This window comes from Procambarus clarkii, chromosome 39 (assembly GCF_040958095.1).
Source record: "Procambarus clarkii isolate CNS0578487 chromosome 39, FALCON_Pclarkii_2.0, whole genome shotgun sequence".
Taxonomy (NCBI): domain Eukaryota; kingdom Metazoa; phylum Arthropoda; class Malacostraca; order Decapoda; family Cambaridae; genus Procambarus; species Procambarus clarkii.
The window spans coordinates 39,194,113-39,207,636 of record NC_091188.1 but is presented as its reverse complement, the minus strand read 5'-3'; the positions used below and the strand labels follow the sequence as shown (position 1 = coordinate 39,207,636).

Below are 13,524 nucleotides of genomic sequence, written 5' to 3'. Positions count from 1 at the left end.
CATTTTCTGGGTGAGACCCGGAGGCTCCCCAGCATCCCTCCCTCCCTCCGGTCGGCGGTTTTACGCATTTTTGACATCCAGCCTCAGAACTGATGGTGGATAGCCGGCGAGGTAGGTCTGGGGCTCCTCCTTCCCCCTTCCAGGGAGTGGGGTAGCTGCGCAGACAGCGGGGCAGCGACGTGTGACGTCATGATCGTTTGCTTCTTTCATTTAGGGGAGTTCTATCCACCTGTTCGGCTTGTGGTAGCAATTTTCACCAGAATAGTGGTTTGTTTTGAGACGCTTACCTTTCTGGGTGCCTGACCCAGTCGATGGGAGACATAGAATGCTTCCAACCACACGGGGGTTTTTATAGGCCATTGCTCCCCTTGCTTCTCTGAGGGGGCCAGGTTCTGGCTTGTGGTCCCCGGTAGGCCCATAGAACTCCATATACATGACTGAAGCCAAAGTCTGACATTAGCATATCAGCCTGGATAAGCTCCAGGGAGCCTCCGTGTCTCACCCAGAAAATGGCGTTTCATTATATTCAACGCTGGGTTGTTTTTACTTTATCTATCTCTAGTGCCCAGCTGTTTTATGCTCAAACCACACTAGTGATCCTCATCTTTACATCAAAATAAGAACAAGCACTTATTTAATGTTGTTATCTGCCTGAATCATTTACTCTCTTGTTCATCCAGAGCATAGCTTTCACTTGCACATATTATTGTAGAAGTTAACTAGCCAAACTCTTACTCTGACCTACATAAATTCAGTTTATTTTTCTTTGATGGATGTTCTGATGGCACCAGATGATTACATATAATTACCCAAGTGTAATTACCTAAGTGTAGTTACAGGACAAGAGCTACGCTCGTGGTGTCCCGTCCTCCCATTACTCTTTGGTCATATAACGCTTTGAAAATAGTGACGTTTTTTGCCTCCACCACCTTTTCACCTAACTGTGAAAAGTTACAGTTCTCACCAACAGATTATGTTGCTGTTGCATTGTTGTTGTTTTCTTTGGTTGGTTGAGTTTAGATACAGTAGTCATAGTTACAAATGTGGCCATATATGTGGCTTTTCTGTGGGGAGCCCTGCTCCCTGGAGCTTATCGGGCTAATGTATGTTATATTAGACCGGGACATTAGCTAAGGAGTTCAGACCTACCAGGGACCAGCGCCAGAACCTGGCCCCTTCAGAGAGGTTTCAGGGAGCAATGGCCCTGAAAACCCCTTGTGGTTGGGGTTTTCCTTATCTGCCATCGACATGGGTTAGGCACCCAGAAAGGTAGGCATAACAAAACAAACCCCACATGGTAAAAACTAAAACAAAAACCGAACATAGAGGTAGAAACTCCCTACAATCACAAGGAAACAAGCAAACAAGCAAACATCACACTTTACTGCCGCGCCGATCGTCCGCGCAGCCCTCCCTGCCCCGGGAGGGGGGAGCCCTGGACCTACCGCGCCGGCTGCCAAGCTCCAGTTCGTTCGCTAATGTCAACCAGGATTGACGCTTCTCTGGCCTCAGTTTCCTAGGCGGTGTTTGCCTTGTGTGGCGTTCACTGCCGTGTGTTGTGTTGCGCGGTGGCCAGGAGTACTTCATCAGTGCCGGGGCTGCATGTGCTTAGTGGCTGACTTCCCTAAGCGCCCTGTGAGTACTGCCCTTGCGTAACAGGGTTATCTTCCCTGGGGCGTTCGGGAACCATTCCCGTAGAGGTTCTTCCTGCTCAGCATTTGCCTTGCCCTTGGGGCCAGCTGGGGCTTGGGACCCTTGTTTGGCCCTGGGTAGGGATTGGTATTGTGCTGGTTAGGGCGTCAAGGTGTTGCACAGCCTGCCACCTAAGCAGCGGCCGGTTTCTGTTGCCTCTGGAGACGGTGTACTTTTGCGGGGTTTTTCTTTTGTTTTTAATTTTTCATGCCTGGTGGGGGTCTGCCTAAGGTGGTTATAGTTCCACTGGTAGTGTTTGGCGGCCCTCTGCTAGGCCCCCATGATTGTACACGTCTCAGGGGTTTTCAGTGCTATAATCTACCCTCTTGTTATGTTTGGGTTTCTTAACCGGTTAGCAACACCTTGCCCGGGCTTCCCATAGTTGTTACCCTACGGGCCCTGGAAACCCCTGTCTGGGCTCGGGGAACCATTGAATGTGTCTTCCGGGTTCCAACCCATCTTGTACGGGATCGTTGGTTGCTGTTCCCTTGTCTCCGGGTGACAGTCGCCATTTTTACCTCCGTCATGCTGCCTGTTGGGTCACTGACACCTTGACCCGGAGTCTTGCGAGTGATTCTCTGCTTGTTCTCCAGTACTCTCCTGATGTTATTACTGTTCAGAGTACAGGCGGCATCTGTGTTGCAAGCTTGGTTAGGTTGCTGCAACATGCTAGGTTGGTTTCCCACTCGAATGCCCCGTGGCCGCCCCGTTTGGTTAGGTGCTGTTCGCCCCTTTCCCTCCATGTTCCCGGCTCCGGACCGTCTGCGGGTTTCGGGGTCGGGGCGGGGTTTAGTTGCGGCAGAGACTCGGGCGGTTTTCAGGGGCTGCCCTGTTCGGGTTAGGGGACGGAGGTTTGAGCCTGTGCCTCCTGCCAAGGCTTCTGGGTCTTACCAGCGGCCCTTTCTTGTTGCCTTTCCCATGGACTCTTGCTTTTCTTTAAGGGCGGAGGGCTTGGAGGACGGCTCTGCCCCGGGGCCTCTGTTGTTGGTTCCCGGGGCTGTGGGGGATGCCTGCTAGCAGTTCTGGGGCGGTTTTGCCCCTGCCGGGGTTTTTCTGGTGTTGGGCGACGTTTTTCGCCCATCCAGTCTGCTAGCTTCCCACATTTGCTGGCGTGTTTTTGTGTATTTAGCGTCAGTCACAGCCCCTGCTGGCGGCCATTTTCGTCTGCCGGTTTCACGGAGTGGCCACCAGGGCGGCGTTGCGGTTTGTTTACATGCGTCTGGGTGTGTGAGCGAGCGTCTCGGGTGAGTTTTCAAATTTTTTTCAGGGTTTTTGTTCTCCTGTTGTCGTTTCTTTGTTTTTCTGGTGTTTTCTTGCCGTTGCCTGTTCCTCTGGGAACGTTTGGGTGTTGATTTTACAACGGGTTTTTCCTATTTTTCTGTTTTGGGTCTGAGCCTTTGGGTTTAGGCTCAGTGCCCCTGGCTGGTATGCTTGCTCCCACACCTTGTCCCTCGGTTTTCGGTCTGTTGGGACCGTTTTCCCAGGGGATTCTGCTGGGGGCTGTGCTTTGCCTTTCAGTGGTGTTCTCCGCCGGCAAATGTGGTGGTTTGGGCTCCCCCTGGTTCGATTCTGGGTTCCTTTGGGTTCCTTGGTTTCGTTTTGGAGGTTTCTTCCTCTTGGGCCCCCTTTTGTGGGTTCAGGGGACTTTGTTTCCTCGTGTGACCCGGTTCTGCCTTCTGGGGTTCCGGGGTCTTCCTGGCTTGCAGACTGATCTTTTTGGGTCTTGGCACATGTTGTGGTTGTGCTGGGACTTTGCGGTTTTGCTGTCGAGGTGGGCCTTTTGATGCAGTTTTGTGCCTTCTTTGCCTGGCCGGCGTGGTGCTCTCTGCCCACTAGTCGGCGACTTGTACTTTTACAGTATATGTCCTCACCTAGTTGTGCTTGGAGCTCTGGCTCTTTATGCCCGCCTCTCAACCGTCTATCAACAGGTAATTACCTAAGTGTAATTACCTAAGTGTAGTTACAGGATGAGAGCTACGCTCGTGGTGTCCCGTCTTCCCAGCACTCTTTGTCATATAAAGCTTTGAAACTACTGACGGTCTTGGCCTCCACCACCTTCTCACCTAACTTGTTCCAACCGTCTACCACTCTGTTTGCGAAGGTGAATTTTCTTATATTTCTTCGGCATCTGTGTTTAGCTAGTTTAAATCTATGACCTCTTGTTCTTGAAGTTCCAGGTCTCAGGAAATCTTCCCTGTCGATTTTATCAATTCCTGTTGCTATTTTGTATGTAGTGATCATATCACCTCTTTTTCTTCTGTCTTCTAGTTTTGGCATGTTTAATGCTTCCAACCTCTCCTCGTAGCTCTTGCCCTTCAGTTCTGGGAGCCACTTCGTAGCATGTCTTTGCACCTTTTCCAGTTTGTTGATGTGCTTCTTAAGATATGGGCACCACACAACAGCTGCATATTCTAGCTTTGGCCTAACAAAAGTCATGAACAATTTCTTTAGTATATCGCCATCCATGTATTTAAATGCAATTCTGAAGTTAGAAAGCATCGCATAGGCTCCTTGCACAATATTCTTTATGTGGTCCTCATGTGATAGTTTTCTATCTAGAACCACCCCTAGATCTCTTTCTTTATCAGAATTCTTTAATGATTTCTCACATAATATATAGGTTGTATGGGGTCTATGTTCTCCTATTCCACATTCCATAACATGACATTTATTAACATTAAATTCCATTTGCCAGGTGGTGCTCCATCTACTTATTTTGTCCAGGTCTTCTTGAAGGGCATGACAATCATCTAAATTTCTTATCCTTCCTATTATCTTAGCATCATCAGCAAACATGTTCATATAATTCTGTATACCAACTGGTAGATCATTTATGTAGACAATAAACATCACTGGTGCAAGAACTGAACCCTGTGGTACTCCACTTGTGACATTTCTCCATTCTGATACATTGCCTCTGATTACTGCCCTCATTTTTCTATCAGTCAGAAAATTTTTCATCCATGATAGAAGCTTACCTGTCACCCCTCCAATATTTTCCAGTTTCCAGAACAACCTCTTATGTGGAACTCTGTCAAAAGCCTTTTTTAGGTCCAGATAGATGCAGTCAACCCAACCATCTCTTTCCTGTAATATCTCTGTGGCTCGATCATAGAAACTGAGTAAATTCGATACACAGGATCTTCCAGATCGAAAACCATACTGTCTGTCTGATATTATATCATTTCTCTCCAGGTGTTCTACCCATTTCGTTTTGATTAGCTTTTCCAATACTTTCACTATTACACTTGTCAATGATACAGGTCTATAATTGAGGGGGTCTTCCCTGCTGCCACTTTTGTAGATTGGAACTATGTTAGCTTGTTTCCACACGTCTGCTACGATTCCTGTACACAGGGATGCCTGAAAGATCAGGTGAAGTGGAATGCTGAGCTCAGATGCACATTCTCTCAGAACCCATGGTGAAACGCCATCTGGGCCAGCTGCTTTGTTCTTCCCGAGCTCCTTTAGCATATTTTCCACTTCATCTCTAGACACCTCTATCCGCTCTATGTTGTTCTCTGGAATTCTTATTGTGTCTGGTTCTCTGAAGATTTCATTTTGTACAAACACACTTTGGAACTTTTCATTTAATGTTAGGTTCCTGTGCCTATTGGGTTCTATCATGTCTACATGTGACTTTGTATGGGGGTCAGCCTTGTTATGTGTGTGTGGAGTCGCCACATTACTTCCTAGTGCTTTCCCGTTATCATTCTGACACTAAAAAAAAAAAAAAAAAAAAAAAAAAAATCTATCTCTGTGGCTCTTTTGGGTACTCAGTTTCCACCTGTGTCCCCTAGTGCGTGTGCCCCTTGTGTTACATAGCCTGTCCTTATCAACCCTGTCGATTCCCTTGGGTATCTTGAATGTGGTGATCAGGTCTCCCCTCACTCTTCGTCTTCCAGCGAAGTGTGGTTTAATTCCAGTAGTCTCTCCTCATGACTTAGTTAGTGTACTTTTTCTTTCGGAAGGGGTTCTGTTCCCTTCTCTGTTGACTGGGCGCTGGGGGAGCAGCTTGCTCTGTTGCCTCTCGCATGGTCCCGCTGTTGGTGGGCGCTTTGGGTTGTCTTCCGGCCTCTGCTGGCATCGGAGGACGGCTTCTCCCCCTTGGGGGGGGTTCAGAGCTGGCGGGGTGGGCTTCTTCCCCTGCGCTTCGTCATTTCCTCTTCGTGGGTGCGTGGGGCGTAGTCGATCCGCCCCATCCTTCTGGGGTTCCCGTCTGCTCTTTGCAGTCATGAGCTTTTCCCGTCTGCAGTTCTTCTGGACTTCTTCAGTCTGCGCCCTGGATTCTATGCCCTCCTCGGAGGACTGTTGTCTCCTGTTCGGATTCTGTTGGGGCCGGGTGCATGGATGGTGGCCCTGGACATCCAGGTCACTTCTTGGCACGTTCCTCTCCAGTTTTTTCTGGGACTAGCACGGTTGTTGGTGGGGCTTCGGGTTTGCTGTTTTTATTGCCTTCCCTATTTTGTAATGAGCACTTCGTATACTTTTTGCATCTTTACCGGATCTTAGTGCCCTGTCCAAGTCTGAGATTCGGTGTCTGGCCTACCTCGACGACTGGCTGGTGTGGGCTCCCAGTCAGTCCGCTTGTCTGCTCGCCAGGGGATGGTTCTTTCCAGATCGCCGGGTTTGGTTTCCTGGTGATCTGGAGGTTTTTCCATCTGTTTCCGTCCCGGGTTCGGACCTGGGCCTTGTTTCAGGCTCTTGGGCCCCTCATTGTCTTCCCTCCAGAAGTGTTACTGCAGCTGTGGTCCCACCTTCGGCTGTTCAGGAGGGGGGGTCCCGGGTTGCTCAGCGGTTGCTTGAGCGGTTGTGCGGGAGTCTGCACTTCGGCGTGCTTGTCTGCCCGCGGAGTCGGGTTTGGCTACGGCGTCTGTTGGTTCCTGTGGAGACTCCCCTTCCGCCTCTTGCATTCATTGGGTTCCTCCGGGGATCTTCTGTTGGTGCTGCGTCACCAGCTTCCTCTTTGGGGTTTTCGGGGTTCCGTGCCTTGGCACCTCCTCGAGCCTTCGCTCGATGTGTTCACAGACGGGTCGTCTCTCGGCTGGGGCTTTGTGACCAGTGCTCACCAGGTCGGCCGAGGTTGATGGAGTCTGTCTGTCCGTCGGGCTCACAGCACGGTTCGGGTGTTCATGGCTGTCTGGTTTGCGCTTCGGAGGGTTTGGGTCACTAGGTACTCTACCATTCAGCTCTGTTTGGACTGTTCTCTGGTGGTTCTTGCTGGAACCACAGGGGTTTGGCTAACCATGAGGTTCGTGTCCGGGGTGTGTCCTGCGTCCTGGCCGACAGCTGTCTCGGTTCATTCCTCTTCGTGGGTTGGCCAGTCGTCGCCGATTCGTTTTGTTGGCTCTGTCGGGCGTATGGACTCCTGGCCATGGACGTCTTCGGGTCAGCGTGGTCTAGGCGTCGCCCATTTTGTGGCGCCCTTTCCCACCTGCGAGGACTTCACGGTGGATGCTTTCGGCAGGACTGGTCGAGGTGGGGGTTACCTGTTCCTCTTCTCCCGGTCCAGCTGTTGCTTCGGATTCTGGCTCGGTTGCAGCCCATTCCCACGAGAACAGTCCTTATGGTTCCATGGTGGCCGGCCCGGCCTTCTTTTAAGACGCTGCTTGATAGGTGTCCGTACCCGGGGCGTTTTTCCTGAGGCTCCGCCTCTTTCAGCAGGCCGAATCGGTCCTGTCCGTGACTGGTTCGGCCTTCTCCTTGGCTCTTCGCGTCTGGTATTTTGACGCGGGTATCACCATCTCTATAGTGTTCTGGTGGCTTTGTTGACGGTGTACCACCTGCGAGCTTCGCCTTGGCGACAGTATGACGTTTCATACGTTTTCTCGTGTTTTGTTTCCCCTCCGGCCTGCTCATGCGTCGCCTGAGCCATCCTGGTCCTTGTTCAGGGTGCCTTCTTAATCTTCCCCTCAGTTTGTGGTAGCCCCTTCGGTTCAGTTTCCTGCTCTTTGGTACTGGTGGTAGCTTTATAGGTGTGCAGCCTTTCTCTGTCCTGGCGACGGTCGAGACGGCTGCTTTCCGGAGGGGTTCTTGGGGTATTGGTACTTGATTGGTTTGGCCGGGGGGGTGCGTCCTGTGTTGTCCGGTTGTGCTTTTTGCTGTTGCCGGTGTACCGTGTGTGGGGATGCGCTGTGGTTGATCCGGTTCCTTCGTTCCCTGTTTTCAGGGCTCGGGTCTCCCAGGTCGTCCGCAGTGTTTTCATTCTTCCAGCCTGCGGTTTGTCTTTGCGCCCATGCTGTTCAGACGTTTGCAGCTTTTGCTGCTGTGTTGGTGACGTCTCGGGCTCATTTCGGGCGCAGGGATTTGTGGGTCGCACAGGTTCTTGGCCGCCCATCCTTATGCGCGTCTGCTCTTGGGCGTTCTTGTTGCCTTGGGTCCCAGGTTTGCAACCGGTTGTCTTGGCTTTGTGTTGCAGAGTTTGTGGCGGCCGCCTCCCGGGTTAGCCCTTTCTTTTCCTTCTCTTTGGGTATGAAGCTCCAGGGAGCCGTAGGGGCTCCCCACAGAAAACCAGCGTTGAATGTAATGAAACGCCATTTTCTGGGTGAGCCCCGGAGGCTCCCTGGCAATCCTCCCTCCCACCGGTCGGCGGTTTTTTCGCGTTGGTTGAAGCTTAGCTTCCGAACTGGAGGTTGGCAGCCGGCGCGGTAGGTCCGGGGCTCCCCCCTCCCCCTCCCGGGGCGGGGAGGGCTGCGCGGACGATTGGCGCGGCAGTAAAGTGTGATGTTTGCTTGTTTCCTTGTGATTGTAGGGAGTTTCTACCTCTATGTTCAGTTTTTGTTTTAGTTTTTACCATGTGGGGTTTGTTTTGTTATGCCTACCTTTCTGGGTGCGTAACCCCGGTCGATGGCAGATAAGGAAAACCCCAACCACAAGGGGTTTTCCAGGGCCATTGCTCCCTGAAACCTCTCTGAAGGGGCCAGGTTCTGGCGCTGGCCCCTGGTAGGTCTGAACTCCTTGTCCCGGTCTAATATAACATACATTAGCCCGATAAGCTCCAGGGAGCCTCCGGGGCTCACCCAGAAAATGGCGTTTCATTACATTCAACGCTGGTTTTTTTTTTATAGACTGAAACTTTCCTAGACTCCTCCTACATCTGGTGAACAAACCAACTGACGAGAAACATAGAAATACTTAATCCGCATGAAGGATTTAGAAGAGAAATCCGCATGAAGGATTTACAAAAATCCACAACTTAGAAAAGAAAGTAACAAGGACGGCAATACTGTACCTGCCCAGGAACATCCATAGGGTATTCCTGGACCTACACCTGGAAATTTATGATGTATCATTACTAACCACACTTGTATGCTGAAAATGTTAAATCAAAACAGAAACCATGTATAAACCCAGAGTGGTCATGCCCTTATCCTCTATATTTCCCCCTTCGCCATCTTTTATTTCCTCTGCTGCTTGTTTCTACAGTACATGAAAAACTATACCAAACGTATCACTTATTTTGTAGATTTCTGTAGCAAAATATAAAAAATGTTGGTAACTTTGTAACTTTTTAAGTTTGAATGGTATATTTATTGAGCCTCCAACATTCTCACCAAATTTCACCCAAATCTGTACATCTACTTTTAAATATTTTCAGACAGACAAGATCCCAAACAGCACCCCATCACACAGCAGCACAGGTGTGGAATCAGTCGAGATAGACTCGCTCATTCATAATCAACCTAATAACACTATCGTCTCCCATTCTTTTAATTATGTGTCGTTTTGTGGCATTTTTTCTGAGAATTCCTCAACTTTGAGGCAGGTGGGTTTGCCTCCCTTCAAAATCTTTTTAAACAATTTTAAGTGTCTTAAAATAATAAGAGGTTAAAGGCACAATCGAAATTTGGTCAAGTTGTCTTACAACCAAAGTGGTACTTTGGGGAAAGGTTTTAAATTTGAATACACTCCAAGTAATGCATAAGTGAGCAACCAAGAAAACTCTCACCCTCTCTCAAAGGGTGAGGTATTATTCTTACAGTCATCCTTTTCTTACCTTATTCATATCCCTCTTCCTATTCTTACTTTCATCCTATTCTTACTTTATTCTTACATTCATCCTATCCTTACCTTCTCCTCACCTCACTCTCTTACCTACTCCTCACCTCTCATCTTACTCTGTTACCTTATGTATTTGGCTGTACCTTCCTCTCTTCTGCCACCTCACCAAACTCCAACGATGGCACGGCTCACCCAAAGTCTTGGCCAAAGAAAAAAATGGAAGATCTACAGGTCTACACTAACCCACCAGCTCTATAACTGGTACAGCCAGCCCTCTGAGGCTGAAATCCACCATGAATACCCCAACCATCCACAGATCTCTAGTATCAGCTTTTGGTACTGGTAATGGTTCGAAAGAGCCTCCGCTTAGTCCTGCTCTTGGATTGCATTGGTGCGTCCATGAACCCCATCCCCCGGATCTCTAGTATCAGTTACTGATACAGATAATGGCTCCAAAGAGCCTCCACTTACGGGCTCACGATAGCTGCTACTTTGAACTTTTTTGTTCTGAGTAGTTGAATCTAAAACAACAACATTATTCCTCTCTTCTGTCACATGACTTAATAATGGTCCAGGATGGACTGAAATATCATTGTTTCTTCATATTATGATGTGTTGCTAGGTCATCAAACGCATAGAACTGGCCACCTGCCAGAGCCGTAAATACCAAGACTGACAAATTTCAAAATCCAACTGGAAAAGAATATCAAGTCAAATGGGAGGGGGGGGGGGGACCTTCGACAAACTGCTGGCTTCCTGTCTTCGTTGAGGCCACTAGTGTCAGGTTAATTACTGTATTCAATGTATGCAGTTACAGGTAAATGAATCAGGTACCGGGTACCACGAGCCAGAACCTGGCCCCCATTCCCTCAGGGAGCGATGGCCTGTGATCACTTTACATGTTAAGGTTTTCATTGTCATCTTTGCCACCACCAAGGGAAGGCACCCAGAAAGATAGGCAAATCAAAACAGACGACTGCATGGTGGAGAGGTTATTACATGTACCAGAACTGCTTAGTGGTTCGTAATGGTGCATGAAATGTAGTTTTATATAACATATGTATGTATATACAGTGTAATAACAGCAAAAATGATATGTTTTATTGTCCTAAGAATATAATTTTGTACACATATTAGTGACATTAATAATATTTGTCATTTATATAATAGTTGAAGATTCCAATGTTCCTCTCATTTTATTATATAAATTTCTCAAATAACACACTATTGAATAATATTTGTAGAGAAAATAGAGAAAAAATCAGACTGAAATAAATATCTAAAAATTTCTTCGCGGCAACTCCCTCCCAACGGGCGATTGTTCTGTCACCCATTGTGAATTGTGACAATCGCAAATTTTAGAAACTTGTGTAAGGATTCATTCAGGACCTTGTATACCACTGTGCAGCTCCAGTCTGGAGTTCATACCTTCATAAACACAAGGCAAAGTTAGAGAAGAATCAGAGGTATGCCACTAGACTAGTCCCAGAACTGAGAGGTATGAGCTATGAGGAAAGACTACAGGAGCTAAACCTCTTGTCCCTGGAAGACAGAAGAGTAAGGGGACATGATTACCACCTACAAAATTCTCAGGGGAATTGACTGTGGGCAAAGACAAAGTATTTAACACAGGTGGAACACGAACAAGGGGACACAGGTGGAAACTGAGTACCCAAATAAGCCACAGAGACATTAGAAAGAATTTCATCACTGTCAGAGTAGTTAACAAATTAAATGCATTAGGCAGTGATGTGGTGGAGGCTCCATACACAGCTTCAAATATAGATTTGATAGAGCCCATTAGGCTCCATAATCTGTACACCAGTTGACTGACATTTGAGAGGCAGGACCAAAGAGCCAAAGCTCAACTGCTCAACCCCTGCAAGCACAACTAGGTGAGTACACGATTTAAATGCTTCACTGCCAAAGTAAGTTACATTTAATTTTTTTCCTATAATCAGGGAATGCATTTTATATATAAGGCCAATCGAGCTAAAGTAGGCTGCGAAGCCTAGTTACTCGTTAAAAATTTGTCTTATTTTCCAAGACACTTACAGAAACACTGGAAAAAGTTGAAAGCTCTGGTAGTAAGTAAAGCTGGATTAGTTCAATTGTGTGAGTAAAAGATATCCCAGGACTTTCCTCTAGGTATTCAGCAACTCAGTAGTGAAACATCAGGGTGAGAAATGGTTGTACATTTTCCTATTGATGTGGCCACAGTTGTCTGGCATGACGTCCAAACCAATCACATGATCTGTTTTAAATCACATGTTTGACATTATTTTGTTAGCAGTACTATGCATTCTTATACATGGTTTAAGTGCTTTAGCTATTGTGTGTGTGTGTGGTTTTTTGTGCCTTGTATTCTTATAAAGAACTGTACTCACCTAGTTGTGCTTGCGGGGCTTGAGCTTGGGCTCTTTGGTTCCGCCTTTCAAATGTCAGTCAACTGATATACAGATTCTTGAGCCTATTGGGCTCGAATTTGAGCCTATTTGGGCTGTACAGTATTTGCTATAAAGTGTTATTAAGATCTAATGTTAATCTTTTTTCTTAGGAGTTACAGCAGTGTTCACAGCAGCCTTCCCCCTTCTACACCCCACTCCCCTACACCAGGAGGACCTCCACTGGTATCAACGCCAAAGTCTGGTGTTCGAAGAGAACGAGCAATAGATGATGATATCCCAACCACTCCCCGACTGCCACCCCGCGCAGATCACACGTCCAGGTTTGCATTGAAATTAGTATCACGGTTAAAGGAATGGCGTGAGTGCTTGGGGGCAGTGTAGAAGGTCACTGTGTCAGGAGCTGTGGTAGCATTAGCTAGTGGGCTGAGGTCTGGTGTTCGGCTGACATTTGGGCACTGGGGTTTTGGAGATCGAACAGGGTCCTGGCTGTTAATGTGCTGGGCCCCTCTGGGTCGGCGGTTGCAGCCAGTTGTCTCCTCTTTGTTATGAGTGGTGCGGTGCAGCCGCCTCCCAGGTAAGTCCCTGTTTTCCTGCTCTTTGGATAGTTAGCTCTAGAAAGTCAACAGGGCTCTCCTACAGAAAACCAGAATTGAATGTAATGAGATGCCATTTTCTGGGTAGCGCACCAGAGGCTTCTTGGCACCCTCCCACCCTCCCCCCAGTTTTTGTTTCCATTTTCAGCCTCCAAACTGACGGTCCGGCTGCCAGCTCGGTGGGCCGGGACCCCCCCCCACTTTCCCCCTCTGGGGTTGGGGGGACGGCATGAACGAGTGGTGAGCTTGTTTTCCTTGGGGAAGTTTCTAGCCTCTGTTCGGCCTGAGGTTGGAATTTTTTCTATCAGGAGAGATCTGTTTTGGAGCGCCTACCTTTCTGGGTGCTCAACCCCGGTTGATGGCAGACATGAATACTGCACTTTCATACATGAGTTTAATAGGCCATTGATCCCTGCATCTCTCTGAGGGGACTATGTTGTGGCTATTGGTCCCCTGTAGGCATAACAACTCCATATGACTAAACCCCCCCCCCCCATACTAATATTAGCTAATATCAGTCCAATAGCTCCAGAGAACCTCCGGGGCTCTACCCAGAAAATTGTGTTTCATTACATTCAATGCTGGTTTCATATGATCCTCAGATGACAGTTTTGTATCTAGAACCACCCCTAGATTATCTAAGTCTCTTGTGCGTAGCTCTAGAAAATACCGAGTGACCCACAAGAAAGACATATTTTCATTACATTTACCATTGGTTTATAATTATTAAAATATACATTAAAAGTTGCCAGTAATTTTAGGCATCGGTGAATTTTTGGGAAAATCAATTGTTACCAGATTTATTCTTTAGCCTAATGCTCTCTCTCCTT

General features: G+C 48.0%; 1 protein-coding gene across 1 annotated transcript in view; it reads left to right on the top strand.

Moving 5' to 3' along the window:
- The window catches only part of LOC123760269 (girdin), a 167,659-nt gene that overhangs the window by 151,866 nt on the left and 2,269 nt on the right, over nt 1–13,524 (top strand). Inside the window, exon 31 of the mRNA XM_069338200.1 lies at nt 12,251–12,421. Coding sequence (XP_069194301.1) covers nt 12,251–12,421 — 171 coding nt within the window. The remainder of the gene's footprint in view (nt 1–12,250; nt 12,422–13,524) is intronic.